This window comes from Balaenoptera ricei, chromosome 8, assembly GCF_028023285.1.
Source record: "Balaenoptera ricei isolate mBalRic1 chromosome 8, mBalRic1.hap2, whole genome shotgun sequence".
Lineage (NCBI taxonomy): Eukaryota > Metazoa > Chordata > Mammalia > Artiodactyla > Balaenopteridae > Balaenoptera > Balaenoptera ricei.
In genome coordinates this window covers 29025497-29048576 of record NC_082646.1, presented here as the reverse complement: position 1 = coordinate 29048576, position 23080 = coordinate 29025497, and the positions used below count along the sequence as shown (strand labels likewise).

The 23080-nt window shown below is 33.9% G+C and overlaps 1 protein-coding gene across 3 annotated transcripts in view; it reads left to right on the top strand.

Annotated features, from left to right (window-relative positions):
* Nucleotides 1-23080, top strand: part of GUCY1A2 (guanylate cyclase 1 soluble subunit alpha 2) — a 402881-nt gene that overhangs the window by 188115 nt on the left and 191686 nt on the right. For all 3 annotated transcript variants that reach the window (XM_059929348.1, XM_059929349.1, XM_059929350.1), the window contains exon 5: nt 4589-5074. In XM_059929348.1, coding sequence (XP_059785331.1) covers nt 4589-5074 — 486 coding nt within the window. The remainder of the gene's footprint in view (nt 1-4588; nt 5075-23080) is intronic.

Here is a 23080-nt window from a genome sequence, read left to right as displayed (position 1 = left end):
TGCAATCAATTCCCACTAGGCTTCAAAGTCTGATTCTCTAGGAATTCCTCCTCCCATTGCCGGACCCCCAGGTTGGGAAGCCTGACGTGGGGCTCAGAACCTTCACTCCAGTGGGTGGACTTCTGTGGTACAAGTGTTTTCCAGTCTGTGCGTCACCCACCCAGCAGTTATGGGATTTGATTTTTCTGTGATTGTGCCCCTCCTAGCATCTCATTGTGGCTTCTCCTTTGTCTCTGGATGTGGGGTATCTTTTTGGGTGAGTTCCAGTGTCTTCCTGTCGATGATTGTCCAGCAGCTAGTTTTGATTCTGGTGTTCTCGCAAGAGGGTGTGAGAGCACGTCTTTCTGCTCCACCATCCTGGTTCCTCCCCCAGCAATTTTTCATTTAGCATAATTCCCTACAAGTTTATCTATTATTTTGCCTATATCAATGTACAATTTCTTTATATTGCTGAATAGTAACTCATGTTTGGTTTAACCATTCACCCACTGAAATACGCCTGGATTGTTTCCAATATTTGGCTATTATGAATATGTCTTTATTTCTAGTTTTATTCCTTGTGGTCAGAGAACATATTCCATATAATTTGAATTTCAAAAATTTGTTGTGGTGTTTTTTTTCATGGCCTACAATATGGTCAGTCTTAGTGTATGCTACACAGGTTCTTTGAAAAATATGTATTCTTCTGCTGTTGGGTGGATCACCCTACATCTGTCAATTAGATCTTATTTGTTGATTTTGTTGCTCTGATCTGTATCAGTTTCCTGTGGCTACTGTAACAAATAACCACAAACTGGGTAGTGTAAAACAACAGAAATTTATTCTTTCACAGCCCTAGAGGTCAGAATCTAAAATCAAAGTGTGGATAGGTTCTTGCTCTTTCCACATGATCTGGAGGAGAATAGGTTTCTTGACCCTTCTAGCTTCTGGTGGCTACTGGCATGCCTTGGTATTTCTTGGTTTGTGATTGCATCACTCCAATCTTTGTTTCTGTTTTCACACTGTCTTCGTGTGTGTGTGTAATCTGCCTCTGCTTTTCTCTTATAAGGAGGACACTTGTAATGAGAATCGTTAGTGTTATAATTTTTGTTGCAATCATCACATGTGATTTAGACAGCTTATGAGGAGAAGGATAATCTATTGTATTTACCAGTATTTTTAGTCTTTCCATTCTTGTTTCCCTTCCTGATGCTCCTTAGAACATTATTTCTCTTATTTCATTCAATTTTAAGATCTTTCTTTAGCTGTTCTGTTAGGACAAAGACTTTTAGCTTTCCTTCATTTGCAGATGTCTTTATTCCTCCTTCATTCTTGAAGAGTAGTTTCCCCACACATAGAATTCGCAATTGACACTTCTTTTCTTTCAATATCTAAAAAAATGTACTACTTTCTTCTGACCTCCATAGTTTCAGATGAGAAATCAACTGCCATTCAAATTAGTGTTCCCTATAAGTAATGCATCTTTTCTCTGTGACTGTTTTCAAGATATTTTCTTTGAATTTAGTTTTCAAAATTTATAATGTGTCTTGAAATGGATTTCTTTGGTTTTATCCTACTAGAGATTCACATAGCTTGTTGATTCTGAGTGTTTATATCTTCAATCAGATTTGTGACACTTTCAGCCATTATTACTTCAAGTGCTTCTAGGACTCCCATGATATGAATGTTGGATTTTTTGTTATTGTGCTACAGGTCCCTGAAGCTCTGTTTATTTTTTTCAGTCTATTTTCCTTGTTCAGATTGAGTAAATTCTATGGAACTATCCTCACTGATCCTATCCTCTGTCAGCTCCATTCTATTTTTTAGCCCATTCCCCTCTATTATGCTTACCAATTTATGAAATCTGATAGATTTAAAGACATTTTATTTTCATTCTGCCTTATGCTATTTTATTAAAACTTTAATATAATTTAGAATGCAATAAAACCTTAAGGGAATGTTTTAATTTAATGTAGTTTTCCACAAATTTGTCTCCTCTACATAAAAATACGTAGTTCCTATAATAGTTGTGCATATTGCTAAATCAATAAATGCAATCATGGTGAATATCTGAATTTATAATTATAATAAAGCAAAAACAATTCAAGAAAAATAATTTATATTATTTTCCAATTAGGCTAAACCTGCATTTATGACAGAGACACAAATGCTCCAGTGATATTTGCCCAATTATAAATAAGGAAAAAATTCACTGATGAAAAATATTCTAAAATTAAGTTATTTACTGTGTGTATTGTGGTTTCTCTTTCATGATTTTTTTTTTCTGTAATGTAAGAAGTAAGCAATTATTTTATTCTCCCAGGCTCTGCTGATTCAGAGACTTCAAAAAATGAACTAATGCCATATATAAATCAAGAATATATTTATGTTTTGTTTTTTTGAGGTGGAGTATAACATATTGCATCCAGCTTCTTTGTAAGTTAAAGAAAAACACTCTTTTTTATTACACATAGCAAATAATGTATAATATTGTTTATGCCTGTATACATATACTGATTTCATATTTAAAATAAAAAAGGAGGTGAAAGTAAAGGTGGAGAAGAAAAAAGTCGATTTGTGATGGTAAATGTGGAGATTAATACATAGGGAAAAAAGAGAAAGAAAAAGAAAAAGGAAGCACCAGTGAGGAAGATGAAGGAAACCAGTGATGAGAAAGAAAGCCAGGCAAGCAGGAGAGATAAAGACTGAATGAAGATAGCATATTGGAAAAAAAAAAAAAAAAGAGTAAGTCCAAAGAACAAAGAGGAGAAGGGAGAAGAAAGTAAGATGTAGAAGAAAAAGAAAATAATTAAAAAGAAATCTGAGAAAAAAAAAGGGAAAGACCAGAAGGAGGTCTAAATCTATGAATATCAGAGGTTTGCTTTTACCTTAAATCATAAGAAAAAAAATTAAAGTACTAATTTTTAAACATGAGGTTGTACATTATGTGTATCTTCTTTATTACACCTTTAATATTCTAACAAGTATATATCATTAACAAACCCCTCCCCACAAAAAGCATATCAGGCATATATGTAATAATCTGGAAATACTTTTCAGGACAATTACTTTCTTTGTATTCAAACTGTAGCCTGCCATCTTTTGAGAGCCCACCTTAAATTGGGAATTGAAGGGCCTTCTTCATTCTATTCTATGGGCTATATAGATTTGGCTCTCCCTTCCATACTGTGATAACTTTGAAAAGAGGAGCCTTGTTTTATCTTTTTATGCTTATCATCCAGAGCTGTACTAGTAAATAGCAAACACTCAATAACACTTCAATGAATAAATAAGAGTATTATGTAAAAAATGCTGAAATACTGAACACTAGCAGAATCTTTATATAAAAAAGTGAACATTTCATTTCATTAAAAATATGACATGAAACAAGGATTCAATTTTATTTCCTTATGTAGACTAGATCTTGGTAAATTGTGCAGGGGGAACAAAGTAAAACATTTGCAGGCTTACAAATCCAGATCTCTTTAGTTTTACCCCATATTTGTTCTATGCCTCCAATTTCATCAACTAGCCTAACTACTTCATGCTATGAAGAACAAAAGAAAATAAATGTATTGAACACATTCCATGTAGTTGGGGAAAGTAACATAGATAAAACTGATACACAGTCTCAGGTGGTCTACTTATAGGCTGTTTTCTCCAGGTAATTACAGCTAGCTTCCTCTCCAGATGTGCTGAAATATCTTATCCTTACCCAAATAACTATATTTGCATAACCATATCCTAAGTCTTCCTTCCTTCCCTACTGGTGCTTATCCCCTCTGAGTGCTCCTTGGGGAACCAAGCTAAAATAGCATAAACCAGTGTTCATGAAGTTTTTCATTAAACATCAGTTCTCAAATTCTCCAGTCAAATAGTACAGAAAGGAGGGATAGATTTAAATTACTACATCTTCAGATTCTTTATCTTATTAACTGAATTCCTTTAATACTGTCCCAATCTGGAGGGCTATTTTTAGCTTATATTGAACATGCTAGTTGATTGTTATTTTCTGGTAATACTGGCTTAATGACATCTAGTTTAATTTTTTATTTTTAAGAACAAATGAATTGTCAACTAATCTAGTCAGTGCAAAATCTAATATATTTTCATAGGACTACAGCTGGTGAAAAATGACTTACATAAGGCTAAACAATTATTTGTATTCATTTAGTCTCCTGGACTTATTTTCTGAGTATTATTTTAATGACAGTTAAAGGCAGTTATATTGACAGATGGATTTATCCTAATTCTACTATTACTAAGCAGGTTGAAAGTTTTTGAACTGGCTCATGAACCAGTTTCATGATGTACCTGGGTGCAATTTCATTTTGAATGAAAATGTTTTCCTGTTTCGTTTCTCATTGATCTTCCTTCCTTTCCATTTGATCATTGTGTTAAGAAAGTGACCAAGTGGGAAACAATAACAAATGCTTCTATTTAGAATCATAACTTATATTGGCCATAAATCACATTTAAATTTGCCTATATGAATGCAGAAATTCAATAGAGCTTATTTCTTGTTCTTCCTCTCCATCAGACAATAATTTAATTTTTGTGAACCTACTATGTGAATAGTGCTGATCAAAATTCTGTGTTAATTTTGCAGGTGATGGAAGTTAAAGGACAAATGATCCATGTCTCAGAATCAAATTCTATTTTATTCTTGGGTTCTCCATGTGTGGACAAGTTGGATGAACTCATGGGACGAGGGCTGCATCTCTCGGACATCCCTATCCATGATGCTACCCGAGATGTAATTTTGGTTGGTGAGCAGGCAAAGGCCCAAGATGGCTTGAAGAAGAGGATGGATAAATTAAAAGCAACTTTAGAAAGAACTCACCAGGCCCTGGAAGAAGAGAAAAAAAAAACAGTGGATCTTCTATATTCTATTTTCCCTGGTGATGTAGCCCAGCAATTGTGGCAAGGGCAGCAAGTGCAAGCCAGAAAGTTTGATGATGTCACCATGCTCTTTTCAGACATTGTTGGCTTCACAGCCATATGTGCCCAGTGTACCCCCATGCAAGTAATCAGCATGCTGAATGAACTGTACACAAGATTTGACCACCAATGTGGATTTTTGGATATTTATAAGGTAAAGGGGTTTAGTTACTTATATATAAATACTTTTTAGTAGTAAATTGTCATCTTAATTAAATTACAAGCATACAATCTATTTCTCTTTTTAAACTTGATAGTAAATGGTGGATAATTTTAATTTAGAAATATCAATATTTATACAGAATACAAGCATTTCTGCTCTATGAGTAAACTTTCATTATGAGTTGATTTATACTATTGACATAGCTAACTGTGAATCATGATATTGCTCAGTAAGGAAAAATTCTATAGAACTAGTACTCTAAATTCATTATTATCAAAAATAAATAAATAAACTTGCTGAAATCTAGGCAACTTTTAACCATATAATTAGTTTTTCCTAAAGAGTAGGATTACGATATAAAGTAAAAGTTTTATATTGACAGTTAAAAGGAAACAGCAATTTATGTTAAAACATGCATTGTATTGTGAGTTAGATCATGGTTAATCGGTAGTTTGCTCTTCACAGTCAATTAATTGAGGTCCCTGTAATTCTGAAAGAATACGTGTAAATATTCTAGCTATTGTCCAAATAACCAATGGTTTTTAGTGTAAGCACCTTAATTTTCCAAGCTACTTAATGGAAGAGTTTTGAAAATGTATACAAGTCACCATCTGTTAGTCTAATTTGGCAAACCCCTTATTAATTTCTTATTAAAATTATAGCAATATTTTGAGTGATTCAGCTTCATGTCTACGTAATGAATAACTGTAACTTTACATAAAATTTCTCATGGATTGCAAAATGTCAGGGTGCATGGCTTTTTTTTTTTAATATGGAGGACAGCAATTACTTTTAGTACAAACAAAATAGTGAATTTTAGATTTTTTTTTTCTTCTTTACTAATTATCTAGACTTCTACTTCTTTCGTAGTATGATCTGCACATAAGCAGATTCAGAAAGAATCTGTTTCACATTTTAGTTTCATATTATGATCCATAGGGTGTTTTCATTAAGGTGTCTCTCCTTTATGGAAAGATATTCACTAGTTCCATTATGTATGATATACAACCAATGTTAAATATTTTAGAAAGCCTCTTCTGAGTGGTAAACACTCAGTGTGACATATGTATGAGGGATTTGCTTTGTTATACAAAATAAGAGTTTTTATAAATTATATTTAACTTCCTTATAGTTTATTTTTATGTAATTTATGGCAGAGGCAGCCAAATGTCTGATCCTAAACCAGAGACATGATGAGTCTATCACTGTCAATTCCAGAAGAGAGAGCAGATTGTCCTAAATTTCCAGCACTCTTTTTCCTTCAGATTTTGGGCACTATTTTTTTTTTGGCCACCCTGCTTGAGGGATCATAGTTCCCTGACCAGGGATTGAACATGCATGACAGTGATAGCATGGTGTCTTAACCACTGGACCACCAGGGAATTCTCCAGACTTTGGGCACTATTGCACCAAGCTCTGCAACCACAATTGCTTCCTTCTAAATCACTGATTTGCAGTGTAAGTTTCCTTCAGCTAAAGTAGTCATATGTTTTTGTGGCTCTAACGCTGTGCAACTAAATGAGCATGAAAAATAGATTCTTTTCTGGTAAAACATGGAAATCCCTGATTTAAATATAAGTATTAGTTTGGTATTGAGAAAAGAAGAAATGTGATATCTTCTGAGGGTACAAAAACAATTTCAAGTTTTAAAAATACAGTTCATTTCACAGACATCAAGTCTTCCTTTCCTGGAGATAAGCTAGGACACCTCACAGAAAAAGAAAATCTGTGGAAATATACTGAATGACTTCAAATTTTCCTATATTTTATTAAACTGGTAAGGTTCATATAATTATAAATAATTATCAGCAAGTTTTAAATTACAGAATGGATCTACTCATTCTCAGGTACTCAAGACTCTGCTTTCCATCTTTCATATATATATTGAAAAGTAAACAAAACTGTTTGGTTCACAGATTCTCTTAAACTGAACTTTCTTATGAAATTTTAGCAATAAATTATAAGGTAAAATGATACCAGAGCCAGGTGTTTTTTTTTTTTAATTTGTTTTTTTAATTGAATGTATGATTCTTTAAATCCTATAGTACTTTACAGTTTTCAAAAGTTTCACACATATGATTTTATACAGTACCACAGTAACCCCTTTTTTATCCCATCCCTATTTTGCCCCTTGTCCATTCACTCTCCCCATTGGTAACCACTAGTTTGTTCTCTATATCTATGATGTCTGCTTCTTTTTTGTTTTATTCACTAGTTTGTTGTATTTTTTAGATTCCATATGTAAGTGATATCATACAGTATTTGTCTTTCTCTGTCTGACTTATTTCACTTAGCATAATGCTCTCTAAGTCCATCCATGTTGCTACAAATGGCAAAATTTCATTCTTTTTATGGCTGAGTAGTATCTATTGTCTACATATACCACATCTTTATCCATTCGTCTGTTGATGGACGCTTAGGTTGCTTCCATTCCTTGGCAATTGTAAATAATGTTGCTAGCAACTTTGGGGTGCAAGAATCTTTTTGAATTACTCTTTTTGTTTCTTTCTGATATATACCCAAGAATGGAATTGCTGGATCATTTGGTAGTTCTGTATTTTGTTTTTTGAGCAACCTCAAAATTGGTTACTGCTGCACCAATTTACCTGCACAGTGGCTGCAGCAATTTACCTTCCCATCAACAGTGTAAGAGGGTTCCCTTTTCTCCACATCCTTGCTAACATTTGTTATTTGTTTTCTTTTTGATGATAGCCATTCTGACCTGTGTGAGGTGATATCTTGTTGTGGTTTTGATTTGCATTTCTCTTATGATTAACAATATTGAGCATCTCTTCATGTGCCTCTTGGTCATCTGCATTTCCTCTTTGGAAAAATGTCTATTCAGTTCTTCTGCCCATTTTTAATCAGGTTGTTTGTGTTTTTGATGTTGAGTTTTATAAGCTGTTTATATGTGTTGGATTTTAACCCCTTATTGGTCATATCGTTTGCAAATATCTTCTGTGTTCAGTAGATTGGCATAGAGGGAACATACCTTAACATGAAAAAGGCCATATATGAAAACCCAACAGCTAACATCATACATCATACTCAATGGTGAAAAGATGAAAGCATTTCCTCTAAGATCAGGAGCAATACAAAGATGTCCACTCTCACCACTTTTATTCAACAAAGTTTTGGAAGTCCTAGCCATGACTATCATAAGAAAAGAAAATAAAAGGAATCCGAATTGGAAAAGAAGAAGTAAAACTGTCACTGTTTGCAGATGTCATGATACTATAAATAAAAAACCTAAAGATGTCACCAGAAAACTACTAGAGCTCACCAATGAATTTGGTAAAGTTACAGAATACAAAGTTAATATACAGAAATCTGTAGAGAAATTAAAGAAACAGTTCCATTTACTGTCACATCAAAAAGAATAAAATACTTAGGAATAAACCTACCTAGGGAGGTAAAAGGCCTGTACTCGGAAAACTATAAGACATGGATGAAAGAAATTGAAGACGACACAAACAGATGGAAAGATATACTGTGTTCTTGGATTGGAAGAATCAATATTGTTAAAAGGACCATACTACCTCAGGCAATCTATAGATTTAATGCAATCCCTATCAAAACACCAATGACATTTTTTACAGAACTAGGACAAATAATTTTAAAATTTATGTGGAAACACAAAAGACCCCAAATAGCCAAAACAATCTTGAGAAAGAAAAATGGAGCTGGAGGAAACAACTCCATAGCTGACTTCAGACTATACTACAAAGCTACAGTCATCAGAACCATATGGTACTGGCACAAAAACAGACACATAGATCAGTGGAACATAATAGAGGGCCCCGAAGTAAATTCACACAGTTTTAGTCAATTAATCTGTGACAGAGGAAGCAAGGATATACAATGGAGAAAATACATTCTCTTCAATAAGTGGTGCTGGGAAAAATGGACAACTACTTGTAAAAGAATGAAATTAGAACATTCTCTAACACCATATACAAAAATTAACTCAAAATGGATTAAGGACCTAAATGTAACGCTGGATACTATAAAACTCCTAGAGGAAAACATAGGCAGAACATTCTTTGACAGAAATTTCAGCAATATTTTTGGGGATCTATCTCCTAGAGTAATTTTAACAAAAGCAAAAAATAAACAAATGGGATCTGATTAAACTTAAAATATTTTACACAGCAAAGGAAACCATCAACAGAGCCAGGTATTTTTAATGCATCTCCAATACTAGTGTGTATATGTATCTGGTATGATAGGTGTATACGGTGGCTTTGATGTTTACTCAGGCTTATGGAGGTTGAATCTGGGGGATCCAGACCAGGAAACACAATATGTGCTGAAGCCAGAGTAATGATATGGCCAGAGAGAGGGAAGGACAAATAAAGAGAATATTACCCTTGTTTAGGATAAAATGAAGTATCAATACATTATGAGAACTACATTAGGATGTATATAATTTAGAAATTCTCAATCTGACCGGCCTAATTTAAGGTTTTTAATTATTGTAATCTTTCCAGATTATTTTCTAGAACATTTACACAGTGCTATTTTATACCAAGAACTATTTGCTAAAATTTTAATTGCTATTGAAAAAAATCCCAAAGGTGACAGAAATTTTTTAAGGATTATAAATCTGCTGATTTTATAAAATTTAAAAGTATTTTGTTGGATTTAAAGTATGTGTAGAATTTTTGGTGGAATAATTATACCACAGAGATAAATAAGGTATGGCTCACTTTTGTTTTATGTTAGAAAAGTGAAGGGAAACCAAGTAAAGCTGAATGTTAAGAAAAAAGAACTAGAGAACTAGAGAGAGTGCCTCACAGGAGGCATTCAAAGTCTGCTACATGCAGTAAGACTCCAGTCTCTAAATTTATTCGTTGCCCCTCTCTTGATCATCTTATTATCTTATTATGTTTTCCTATCATAAGAGAGATGATGCAGTGATGAATTATAATGCCAGAATTTAACTAAATTAGGCCATAATAAGAAGGTTCTGCTAAAATAATCAAGCTTCCTATAAAGTAGGAGGTTAAGTAAGATGGTGTATATTTTACTGTGCATATTGCAAGCATTGAGAAAATTAGTCTTTAAAAATGCTTGACTGCCAAGATGTTACAGGTGTATGAATGCTAAATAAGAACAAAGTAAATTGAAGGAAGCATGGATTATAATTTTGATCTCATAATTAGAAAAGCAAATATTCAGCAAATAGTCAACATAATATATTATATATTTTGCTCCTCAGGTTTTATAGGGGGTAGAGAATAAACAAAATAAAGAACAAGTAACTCTAACTTTTTAAGCCAATTGTATATAGATAATAATAAATAATAACTAAATGTAGTGATAATAGTATTGGATGTTGAAGCAACATAATGTGAGTTTTGCCTCATTTTATATTTTTGTCTTTGCCAAGACCTTTAGTTTGAAATAAAGGAGAAGTAAAGAGGAGGATGAATCTTTCTCCATGCTCCTCTTATTGCACTCAGCCAAGGCTGCAGTTTCCCAGTGCTATCTTAAATACACTCCTTACAGCTCTCACATTTTCACCTTTAACACTTTCTTAACTTCTCTCCCGTTTTATAAACTGTAAAGTTAAGATTAGCACCTGGTGTATAGTAGTAAATGGATGTGTTAGTTGTCATTATTATTTCTCAGATAGGTACATTTGGACATATGGGAGTGGGTATGTATTATGTGATTATTTTGTATGCTTTTGTGTGTACATAACTAAAGTGTACTCAGTGCTTATTAGAAAAGAATAAAATATGATCTCATTTAATACCCCATGACTAACATGTGGACTTCTTACATTATCTCCATTTTCAGGTAAATAAACTAAATTTCAGAGAAGTTAAATAATCCAGATAATATTGCTATTGAATCAGAATTTGAACCGACACTTGTCTGATTCTAAAACCTACAATTTTCCCACAAGTTTAGGCTGTGGAAAAAGATCTAGACAAAGATCAAATAATTGCAAAAGTGAAAACTGTTTCAAAACTATTTTACGTGATCAGTAACTATAGTTGTACTGTCAAAGGATAAGGAAAACACTATGACAACATAACCCAATTCCACTCCCATCTCTTGAGTCACAAATAGTTCAGAGTTCTGAGAAGCTGCATCTTTAAAAGTTAGGGACTCTCCCATTAGCCATACTCCCTTTTTGTCAGAAACTAGCTAGTATCTTCTCCCTTAATTTCTCTTATGGAGAAGTAGTATACCAAGGAAACAGTGGGATCAGTGATCCCAAGTGCAGGCAATAAGGGGTATAATTTTAAAAGAATGAAACTCAATAAAAGTTGATATTTTTTTTAAAATCACCTTGGCCAGGCAACTCTAAAACATGTTAGTAATAAAATACTTTCCTCTCTTGGGGTGGGAGTAGAGAGGCATTCCCATCACAAACTCCAAACCTGGTTTACAAATGTTTGTAGAGTTAAACGCTGAGTATCAGTGTCAGGCTTGGGTTGGGAAGAAAGAGTAGAAAGACAGGATGGGGCAACCAGGACATGCCTGGACCAGAATTTTGTTAGATCAGGGAATCTGACATTGAGATCTAAAAACCAACAACACAAAGTTCACATTGGCAAGGGAATACAAGTATTGTAAATCCAGGTGGAAGAGCTGAGTCCAGCAAAGTAGGAAGGAACAGAAATCCAGGCTCACTCTTAGGGAATGAAAGACCTTGGGACTGGACACAAAGATTATGGGAACTGGATACCAGGTAACAAGTATGAAGATAGGCATCAGGACAAACTTTGATGGGAATTAACATCTTTTCCCTGGGCAGGAAAGACTTGGAGCCAGAGGATTCATACAACCTCCACTATAGAGTCAAAGGGAAACCAAATATGGCAACCTCAAAGGAATATAGAGATGTCTACTGAGCTTTTAAATTCTAAAACAGAAATTAAACCTACAGAGAAGCCAGAGTTATCAGGTTCATTCTATCCACTCTTGAAAATAAATTGACTGTATTTGGGGGCACTCTTGGCATGAATAAAATTTGAAAATTGTTGAACACCTTGAGTTCTGAAAATCTCAAAGACCAATGGAAGCACTTTGCTGACTTTATAAGTTCAAAACCTCCATAAATACAATATCAATAAAGGGCTAGAAAAGCCATTAAGATCATGTATCCACTTAATTTATATAAGTAGATGGTAAATATCCATGATGGAAAGGTTTATGTATAAGGTAATCAGAGTTCAGTTTTGAGTGAACTTGTTAATATCGCAGGGAAATTGAGAATCAGACAAACTCTTTGGATTCAGACATCTTGGTGAAGACCACTTGGGCTTTGCACAACTGATATGCTAGCATTTTGTAAATTTGATAAGGACCTCTTTCAGACTTGAATCTCCATCTTTAACCTCCCTGACAAGAGCTGAAAGCAGATGTTTCTCATATAAAGTTACAAGGCTACAGAACACTATGCATCAAGAAGTTTGATTTGTCTTGACATTTGATTAGTATGGAGTTACTAAAACCACTGTTCCTTGGACTTCAGCCAGGCTTCAGAAAACGAAGTAGAATGTCAAGAATATCCTTTCAGTGTGAATTGGGGATTTTGCAGAAAAAACCAAAATGAAATGCTTCCTTTCCCCCTCATTTTGCCTTATGATAAAATAGCACTTTAAAGTACTTAGGTATTTAGGTTATTCTTAGAATTTTATAAATATGTATATATTTTACTCCATTTTCCAGCAATAAATACCAGTTCCACTTAGTAAAGAGTGACTGGTTCATTTTCCCCTAAGATTTACATATTTTCTGTTTCATTGATCAGTGCACACTTTTGAAATTGAAAACTACTAAAGATTTATACTAGTTCTTTTCAGTGGCTTCCATCAATGTCAATGCCATTTACTTTTGCAGCTATATTATTGGAAATAAGGTAACAGTGTCTTCTAGTAAGTCTAGAAAAGAGGAACTTCTGAAGTAAGATAATCAATTCATTTATTCACTCATTAAATAAACATTTTTGACTCACTCATTTGACAACAGGGCATGACTCTCATAGAAGCCTACAGAATGTTTTGGAATTAGTAATATATATATATTATAAAATATATATTATATCAGTAATATATATATAGGGGTATAGTTGCTTTACATTGTTGTGTTAGTTTCTGCTGTACAACAAAGTGAATCAGCTATATGTATACATATATCCCCTCCCTCTTGGACCTCCCTCCCACCGCATCACCATCCCACCCATCTAGGTCCCCACAGAGCACCGAGCTGAGCTCCCTGTTTTATACAGCAGGTTCCCACTAGCTATCTATTTTACATGTAATAGTGCATATATGTCAGTCCCAATCTCCCAATTCATCCCACCCCCCTCCCCCCCGTGTCCACACGTCCATTCTCTAAGTCTGCATCTCTATTCCTGCCTTGCAAATAGGTTCCTTAAAAAACTAAAAATAGAACTACCATATGACCCAGAAATCCCACTACTAGGCATATACCCTGAGAAAACCATAATTCAAAAATTTACATGCACCCCAATGTTCATTGTAGCATTATTTACAATAACCAGGGCATGGAAGCAACCTAAATGTCCATCAACAGAGGAATGGATAAAGAAAATGTGGTACATGTATACAATGGAATATTACTCAGCCATTAAAAGGAAAAAAATTGGGTCATTTGTAGAAATGTGGATGGAAGTAACAAGTATCATACATTAATGCAAGAGAAAAACAAATATTGTATATTAATGCATAAATGTGGAATCTAGAAAAATGGTACAGATGAACCTATTTGCAGAGCAGGAATTGTATTTTTTTAGCACAATTTTAATGACTAGAAAACTAATTTATATTCTTTAGAAGGAAGGTGAAAGTCAAAGATAAGTGTTTTGTTCTGATAACTTTTCTACTGGCGGGATTATATTGTCAGTTTCAAAATACATAATGCCCTAAAAATAACTGACAATGGTTTTGTCTCATTTGTAGTTTTTCTTTTGTCAAGTGCTTAGGCTGGAGATAAGAGAGAAAAAGAGAGGAGACTGTATTCTTCTCCGCATCACTCTCATTCCATTTAGTTAAAATTGTGGAATCCCAGTGCTATCTTAAGTACGCTATTTGGAGTTCTCATCTTTCTACCTTTAACCACTTATTTTATCTCTGTGCTTCAGTTGCACCACCTGTAAATAAAGAAAAAAATATCTATGTTCATAGTATTTTTTTAAAGTTTTTAAATTAAATGAATGTAAAAATGCTTATGACAGTGTCTAGTCCATTGTAGTAAATATAAATGTTAATTACTCTTTCTCAAATAGCTGATCTGAGCATATATGGTGAGTGGTTGTGTATTTCATATGTATATGCTTACATGTCCATGTATTTGTATGTACATAAATATGGTATAGCCAGTGCTTATTAGAAATAGATAAAATGCTTATTTCCTTAGGTTCATTTTTCCAGGTTATTAGAATTACATCTTATGCCAGAGAAATCTGTGAAGGCAGAGTAGGGAGAAAGGTAAAAAGAGGAGGCAAAAAAGATAGCTCCCTGAAATGCATTATTTATGTCATCTTCACTGGGTCCTCATGGATCCTCATTCTTGAAGATGGATCCATATTTTGCCTTCATAGATCATTTTAATCTGAATAACCTGAGTTACAATATACAATTTATGAAGATAACAGTGTTTCTTAAAGTAATATTGGATTGTGCAAGATCTATGACCAACACTGTGAAGCTAAAGTTAAAATGTTTATTTTTTTACACTCTAATATGACATCCTTCTGTATTCAGAGAACATTTTCTTTTAGTGTTGTGGCAAATTCTGAAGACAGTTAGAAGGCTAAAGCAATTTGGATTGCCAAGCAGAAATCAAAATTGATGAATTTCTTGCTGAATTTAACAAAGTGTTTTGGGATGTTGTTTTTCATCTGTATTGATTTTCAATTTTCTTTCTTTTATTTATAGGGCTTCTATTAAATATTTTACATAGTGGTTAATAATACCCAGTGTTTCAATTTTGAAATGAAGCTTGGTATAAAGTTTTTTAACCTTGACATTTCTGCATCATTTTATATTATTTTCTTTATAAATTTTTTTTTTTACTTTTTTTCTTTTTTTTAAGTTGAGGTATAGTTAATTTACAATATTATATAAGTTTCAAGTGTGCAACAGTGACATAATTTTTAAAGGTTATACTCCATTTATAGTTATTCTAAAATATATTCCCTGTGCTGTACAATATATCCTTGTAGCTTATTTATTTTAAACATAGCAGTTTGTACCTCTCAATCCCCTATCCCTATCTTGTCCCTCCATCATTTCCTCTCCCCACTGGCAACCAGTTTGTTCTCTATATCTGTGAGTCTGCTTCTTTTTTTGTGATATTCAATAGTTTTTTGAACTTTTTAGATTCCACCTATAAGTAATTTCATACAGCATTTGCCTTTCTCTGACTGACTTATTTCACTAAGCATAATACCCTCTAAGTTTATCCATGTTGCTGCAAGTGGCAAAGTTTCATTCTTTTTTGTCCCTGAGTAGTAAGTAGTCCATTGTGAGATATATATATATATATATATATATATATATATATATATATAATATATATATATATATATATATATTATATATATATATATATCACGTATATATAATATATATAATCAATATCCATTCATTATCAATATCCATTCATCTGATTGTACACACTTAGGTTGCTTCTATGTATTGGTTATTGTAAATAGTGGTGCCATGAACATTAGGGTGCATATATATTTTCAAATTAATTTTTTTTTGCTTTCTTTGGCTATATACCTAGGAGTGGAATTACTGGATTATGTGGTAGTTCTACTTTTAGTTTTTTGAGGAACTTCCATACTGTTTTCCACAGTGGCTGCAGCAATTTACATTCTTGCCAACAGTGTACCAGGTTTCCCTTTTCTCCAAAACCTCACCGACATTTGTTATTTGTGGTCTTTTTGATGATAGCCATTCTGGCAGGTGTGAGGTGATAACCTCATCGTGGTTTTTATTTGCCTTTCTTTGATGATTAGCAACGTTGAGCATCTTTTCATGTCCCTGTTGACGATTTGTATGTCTCCTTTGGAAAAATGTCTATTTGGGTCTTCTGACCATTTTTTAGTCGTTTTCTGTTTGTTTGTTTGTTTTGTCTTATTTTCTGCTGTTGAGTTGTATGAGCTGTTTATATATTTTGGATATTAACCCCTTATCATTATTTGCAGATATTTTCTCCCATTCCATAGGTTGTCTTTTCATTTTGTCAGTGGTTTCCTTTGCTGTGCAAAAGCTTTTTTTTCCTTTTTTTTTTGCATGGGTTTACTCCTTTATTTTCTGAATATGAAGAATTACATTGATTGATTTTTGTAGTAGCTTTTTAAAGATATAATTCATGTACCACACAGTTCACCCATTAAAGTGTAGGGCTATTAGGGTATCCACAGACGTCCAAAAAACAACACAATCAATTTTAGAATATTTTCATCTCCCCAAGAAACGCACCCCTTAGGTATTGCCTCCCAATGCCCATCTGCCCCCCTGACCCAGGCAAACACTAATATACTTTCTGGATGAAAAACCTATGGATTTGCCAATTCTGGACATTTCATATAAATGGAATCACAGAATATGTGGTCCTTTGTATTTGGATTCTCTCATTTACCATAAAGCTTTTTTTAGTTGTAGTAACATACACATAACATAAAATTTATCATTTTTACAATTTATAATGCACTTAGTGCATTGATATTGTTGTACAATCATTACCATTATCTTTAGAACTTTTTCATCATCCCAGACAGAAGCTCTGTACCCATTAAACAATAGTTCTCCATTACTCCCTCAAGCCCATGGTAACCACTATTCTACTTTCTCTCTATGAATTTACCTATTCTAGGTACATCATATAAGTAGAATCCTATAATTGTTGTCCTTCTGTCTGGCTTATTTCAATTACCATAATGTTTTCAAAGTTTATCTATGTTGTAGCATGTATCAGAATTTCTTTTTAAGACTGAGTAATATTCCATTGTATGTATATGCCACATTTTGTTTATCCATTCATTGGTTGAGGGACACTTGGGTTGCTTCCACCTTTCAGTTATTGTGAATAATGCCACTATGAACATGGGTGTACAAATACCTGTTTAAGTCCCTGCTTTCAATTGTTTTGAGTATATATCTAGGAATGGAACTGCTGAATCATAAGTGATTCTATAAGTTTTGGGGGAACTGCCATAACATTTTGCATAGCAGCTGCACCATTTTACACTCCCACAAGCAATGCACAAGCATTCCAGTTTCTCCACATTCTTGCCAACATTTGTTATTTTCTGTTTCATTGATAACAACCATCCTAATGGGTATGAAATGATATCTCATTGTAGTTTTGGTTTGAATTTCCCTAATGATAAATGATGTTGAGCATCTTTTCATATGCTTATACAAACCATTTCTTTGTTAGATACATATTTTGCAAATATTTTCACCTATCTATGGCTTGCCTTTTCATTTTTGAATTATGTCTTTTTTTGAGAAGTAGTTTTAAGTCTGTATTTTGTCTTTTAGTCTTGTCTATGGTTTTTATTTTATATTTTTTAATAGATATTTATTGGAGTATAATTGTGTCACAATACTGTGTTAGTTTCTGTTGTAAAACAAAGTGAATCAGCCATATGCATATATATGTCCCCATTCCCCTCCCTCCCTTCCTCCCTATCCCACCCCTCTAGGTCATCGCGAAGCACTGAGCTGATCTCCCTGTGCTACACTGCTGCTCCCCACTAGCTAACTGTTTTACATTTGGTAGTGTATAAATGTTGATGCTACTCTCACTTCGCCCCAGTTTCCCCCTCCCACCCTGTGTCCTCAAGTCCATTCTCTATGTCTACATCTTTATTCCTACCCTGCAACTAGGTTCATCAGTACCTTTTTTTTTTTTTACATTCCACATATATACATTAGCATATGGTATTTGTTTTTCCCTTTCTGACTTATTTCACTCAGTATGACAGACTCTAGGTCCATCCACCTCAATACAAACAACTCAATTTCGTTTCTTTTTGTGGCTGAGTAATATTCCATTGTATATATGCGCCACATCTTCTTTATCCATTCACCTGTCGATGGACATTTAGGTTGGTTCCATGTCCTGGCTATTGTAAATAGTGCTGCAATGAACACTGTGGTACACGTCTCTTTTTGAATTATGGTTTTCTAAGTGTATATGCCCAGTAGTGGGACTGCTGGGTCATATGGTAGTTCTATTTTTAGTTTTTTAAGAAACCTTCATACTGTTTTCCATAGTGGTTGTATCAATTTACATTCCCACCCACAGTGAAGGAGGGTTCCTTTTTCACTACACCCTTTCCAGCATTTATTGTTTCTAGATTTTTTTGATAATGGTCATTCTGACCTGTGTGAGGAGATACCTCACTGTGGTTTTGATTTGCATTTCTCTAATGATTAGTGATGTTGAGCATCTTTTCATGTGCCTCTTGGCCATCTGTGTGTCTTCTTTGGTGAAATGGCTACTTAGGCCTTCTGTCCATTTTTTACTGGATAGTTTGTTTTTTTGATATTGTGCTACATGAGCTGTTTGTATATTTTGGAGATTAATTCTTTGTCTGTTGTTTCATTGGAAAATATTTTCTCCCATTCTGAGGGTTGTCTTTTTGTCTTGTTTATGGTTTCCTTTGCTGTGCAAAAGCTTTTAAGTTTAATTAAGTCCCATTTGTTTATTTTTGTTTTTATTTCCATTACTCTAGGGAGTGGATCAAAAAAGATCTTGCTTGTTTTATGTCAAAGAGTGTTTTTCCTATGTTTTCCTCTAAGAGTTTTATAGTGTCTGGTCTTATATTTAAGTCTTTAATCCATTTGGAGTTTATTTTTGTGTATGGTGTTAGGGAGTGTTCTAATTTCATTCTTTAACATGTAGCTGTCCAGTTTTCCCAGCACCATGTATTGAAGAGGCTGTCTTTTCTCCATTGTATGTTCTTGCCTCCTTTGTCATAAATTAGATGCCCATATGTGTGTGGGGTTTTCTCTGTGCTTTCTATCCTGTACCATTGATATATATTCCTGTTTTTGTGCCAGTGCCATATTGTCTTGATTGCTGTAGCTTTGTGGTATAGTTTCATGTCAGGGAGCCTGATTCCTTCCAACTCCGTTTTTCTTTATCAAGATTGCTTTGGCTATTTGGGGTTTTTTGTGTTTCCATACAAACTGTGAAATTTTTTGTTCTAGTTCTGTGAAAAATGCCATTGGTCATTTGATAGGGATTGCATTGAATCTGTAGATTGCTTTGGGTAGTATAGTCATTTTCACAATATTGATTCTTCCAATCCAAGAACATGGTATATTTTTCCATCTGTTTATGTCATCTTTATTTTCTTTCATCAGTGTTTTATAGTTTTCTGAGTACAAGTCTTTCACCTCCTTCGGCAGGTTTATTCTTAGGTATTTTATTCTTTATGTTGCTATGGTAAATGGGAGTGTTTCCTTAATTTCCCTTTCTGATTTTTCATTGTTGGTGTATAGGAATGCCAGAGATTTCTGTGCATTAATTTTGTATCCTGCAACCTTACCAAATTCTTTGATTAGTTCAAGCAGTTTTCCGGTGGCATCTTTAAGATTTTCTATGTATAGTACCATGTCATCTGCAAACAGTGAGTGTTTTACTTCTACTTCTCCAATTTGGATTCCTTTTATTTCTTTTTCTTCTCTGAATGCCATGGCTAGGGCATCCAAAACTATGTTGAATATGAGTGGTGGGAGTGGACATCCTTGTCTTGTTCCTGATTTTAGTGGAAATGCTTTCAATTTTTCACCATTGAGTATGATGCTTGCTTTGGGTTTGTCGTATATGGCCTTTATTATGAGTTAGGCTCCCTCTATGCCCATTTTCTGGAGAGTTTTTATCATAAATGGGTGTTGAATTTTGTCAAAAGGTTTTTCTGCATCTATTGAGATGATCATATGGTTTTTATTCCTTAATTTGTTAATGTGGTGTATCACATTGATTGGTTTGTGTATATTGAAGAATCCTTGCATCCCTGGGATAAATTCCACTTGTTCATGGTGTATGATCCTTTTAATGTGTTGTTGGATTCTGTTTGCCAGTATTTTGTTCAGGATTTTTGCATCTATGTTCATCAGTGATATTGGTCTATAATTTTCTTTTCTTCTGATTTCTTTTTCTGGTTTTGGTATCAAGGTGATCATGGCTTTGTAGAATGAATTTGGGAGTGTTTCTTACTCTGCAATTTTTGGAGGAGTTTGAGAAGGATCAGTGTTAGCTCTGCTCTAAATGTTTGATAAAATTCTCCTGTGGAGCCATCTGGTCCTGGACTCTTTTTCGTTGGAATATTTTTGATTACAGTTTCAATTTCATTACTTGTGATAGGTCTGTTTATGTTTTCTAATTCTTCCTTGTTCAATCTTGGAAAATTTTACCTTTCCAAGAATTTGTCCATTTCTTCCAGGTTGTCCATTTTATTGGCATATAGTTTTTTGTAGTAGTCTCTTAAATCCTTTGTATTTCTGTGGTGGCAGTTGTGATTTCTCCTTTTTCATGCCTAATTTTATTGAATTGTGTCCTCTCCCTTTTTTTCTTGATGAGTCTGGCTAATGGTTTATCAATTTTGTTTATGTTCTCAAAGAACCAGCTTTTAGTTTTATTGATTTTTGCTATTATTTTCTTCATTTCTATTTCTGCTCTGATCTTTATGATTTCTTTCTTTCTACTGACTTTGGGATTTCTTTGTTCTTCTTTCTCTAGTTGTTTTAAGTGTAGGGTTAGATTGTTTATTTGAGATTTTTCTTGCTTCTTGAGGTGCGATTGAATTGCTACAAACTTCCCTCTTAGAACTTCTTTTGGTGTGTCCCATAGGTTCAGGGTCATAGTGTTTTCGTTGTCATTTGTCTATGTATTTTTTAATTTCTTCTTTGATTTCTTCAGGGGTCTCTTGGTTATTTAATAGCACACTGTTTAGCCTCCATGTATTTGTGTTTTTTCAGTTTTTTTCCCCTGTAATTGATTTCCAATATCATAGTGTTTTGGTCAGAAATGATGCTAGATACTATTTTAATTCTCTTAAATTTTCTGAGGCTTGATCTGTGACCCAAGATGTGATCTATCCTGGAGAATGTTCCACGTACACTTGAGAAGAAAGTATATTCTGCCACTTTTGGGTGGAATGTTCTATAAATATCAATTAAATCTATCTGGTCTATTGTGTCATATAAAGCTTGTGTTTCCTAATTTATTTTCTGTTTGGATGATCTGTCCATTGGTGAAAGTGGGGTGTTAATGTCCCCTACTATTATTGTGTTACTGTCAATTTCTCCTTTCATGGTTGTTAGCATTTGCCTTATGTATTGAGGTGCTCCTGTATTGGATGCATAAACATTTATAATTGTTATATCTTCTTCTTGGATTGATCCTTTGATCATTATGTAGTGTACCTCCTTATCTCTAGTAACAGTCTTTATTTTAAAGTCTATTTTATCTAATATGAGTATTGCTACTCCAGCTTTCTTTTTATTTCCATTTGCATGGAATTTCTTTTTCCATCCCTTCACTTTCAGTTTGCATGTGTCCCTAGGTCTGAAGTGGGTCTCTTGTAGACAGCATATATATGGGTCTTGTTTTTGTATCCATTCAGCCAGTCTGTGTCTTTTGGTTGAGGCATTTAATACATTTATGTTCAAGGTTATTATTGATATGTATGTTTCTATTACTATTTTCTTAATTGTTTGGCTTTGTTTTTGTGGGTCTTTTTCTTCTTTTGTGTTTCCCTCCTAGAGAAGTTTCTTTAGCATTTGTTGTAAAGCTGGTTTGGTGGTGCTGAATTCTCTTAGCTTTTGCTGGTCTGAAAAGCTTTTGATTTCTCCATCAAAGCTGAATGAGATCCTTGCTGGGTAGAGTAATCTTGGTTGTAGATTTTCCTCTTTCATCACTTTAAGTATATCCTGCCACTCTCTTCTGGCCTGCAGGGTTTCTGCTGAAAAATCAGTTGATAACCTTATGGGGATTCCCTTGTATGCTATTTTTTGTCTTTCCCTTGTTGCTTTTAATATTTTTTCTTTAAATTTAATTTTTGTTAGTTTGATTAATATATGTCTTGGTATATTTTTCCTAGGGTTTATCCTGTATGGGACTCCCTTTATTTCCTGTACTTGGGTGACTATTTCCTTTCCCACGTTAGTGAAGTTTTCGACTATAATGTCTTCAAATATTTTCTCAGACTCTTTCTTTTTCTCTTCTTCTTCTGGGACCCGTATAATTCAAATGTTGGTGCATTTTGTGTTGTCCCAGAGGTCTCTGAGATTGTCTTCAATTCTTTTCATTCTTTTTTCTTTATTCTGATCCTCGGCAGTTATTTCCACCATTTTGTCTCCAGCTCACTTATTCTTTCTTCTGCCTCAGTTATTCTGCTATTGATTCCTTCTAGTGTATTTTTCATTTCATTTATTGTGTTGTTCACCTCTGTTTGTTTGTTCTTTAGTTCTTCTAGATCTTTGTTAAACATGTCTTGTATTTTCTCAATCTGTGCCTGCATTCTATTTCCGAGATTCTGGATCATCTTTACTATCATCACTCTAAATTCATTTTCAGGTAGATTGCTTATTTCCTCTTCATCTATTTGGTCTTGTAGGTTTTCACCTTGCTCCTTCACCTGTGACATATTTTTTTGTCATCTCATTTTTTTTTTTAAGAGTGGGATTGTGTTCCTGTCTTACTGGTTGTTTGGCCAGAGGCTTCCAACATTTTAGTTTGTTGGCTGTTGGGTAGAGCTGAGTCTTGGTGCTGAGATGAGGACCTCCATGAGACCTCATTTCAATGAATATTCCCTGGGGTCTGAGGTTCTCTGTTAGTCCAGTGGTTCGGATTCAGAGCTCCCACCACAGGAGCTTCAGCCCAACCCCTGGCTCATGAACCAAGATCCCGCAAGCCATATGGGGTGACAAAAAAGGAAAAAAAAATGAACAATAACAAAGTAAAAAATAAAAATAGACTAGGAAA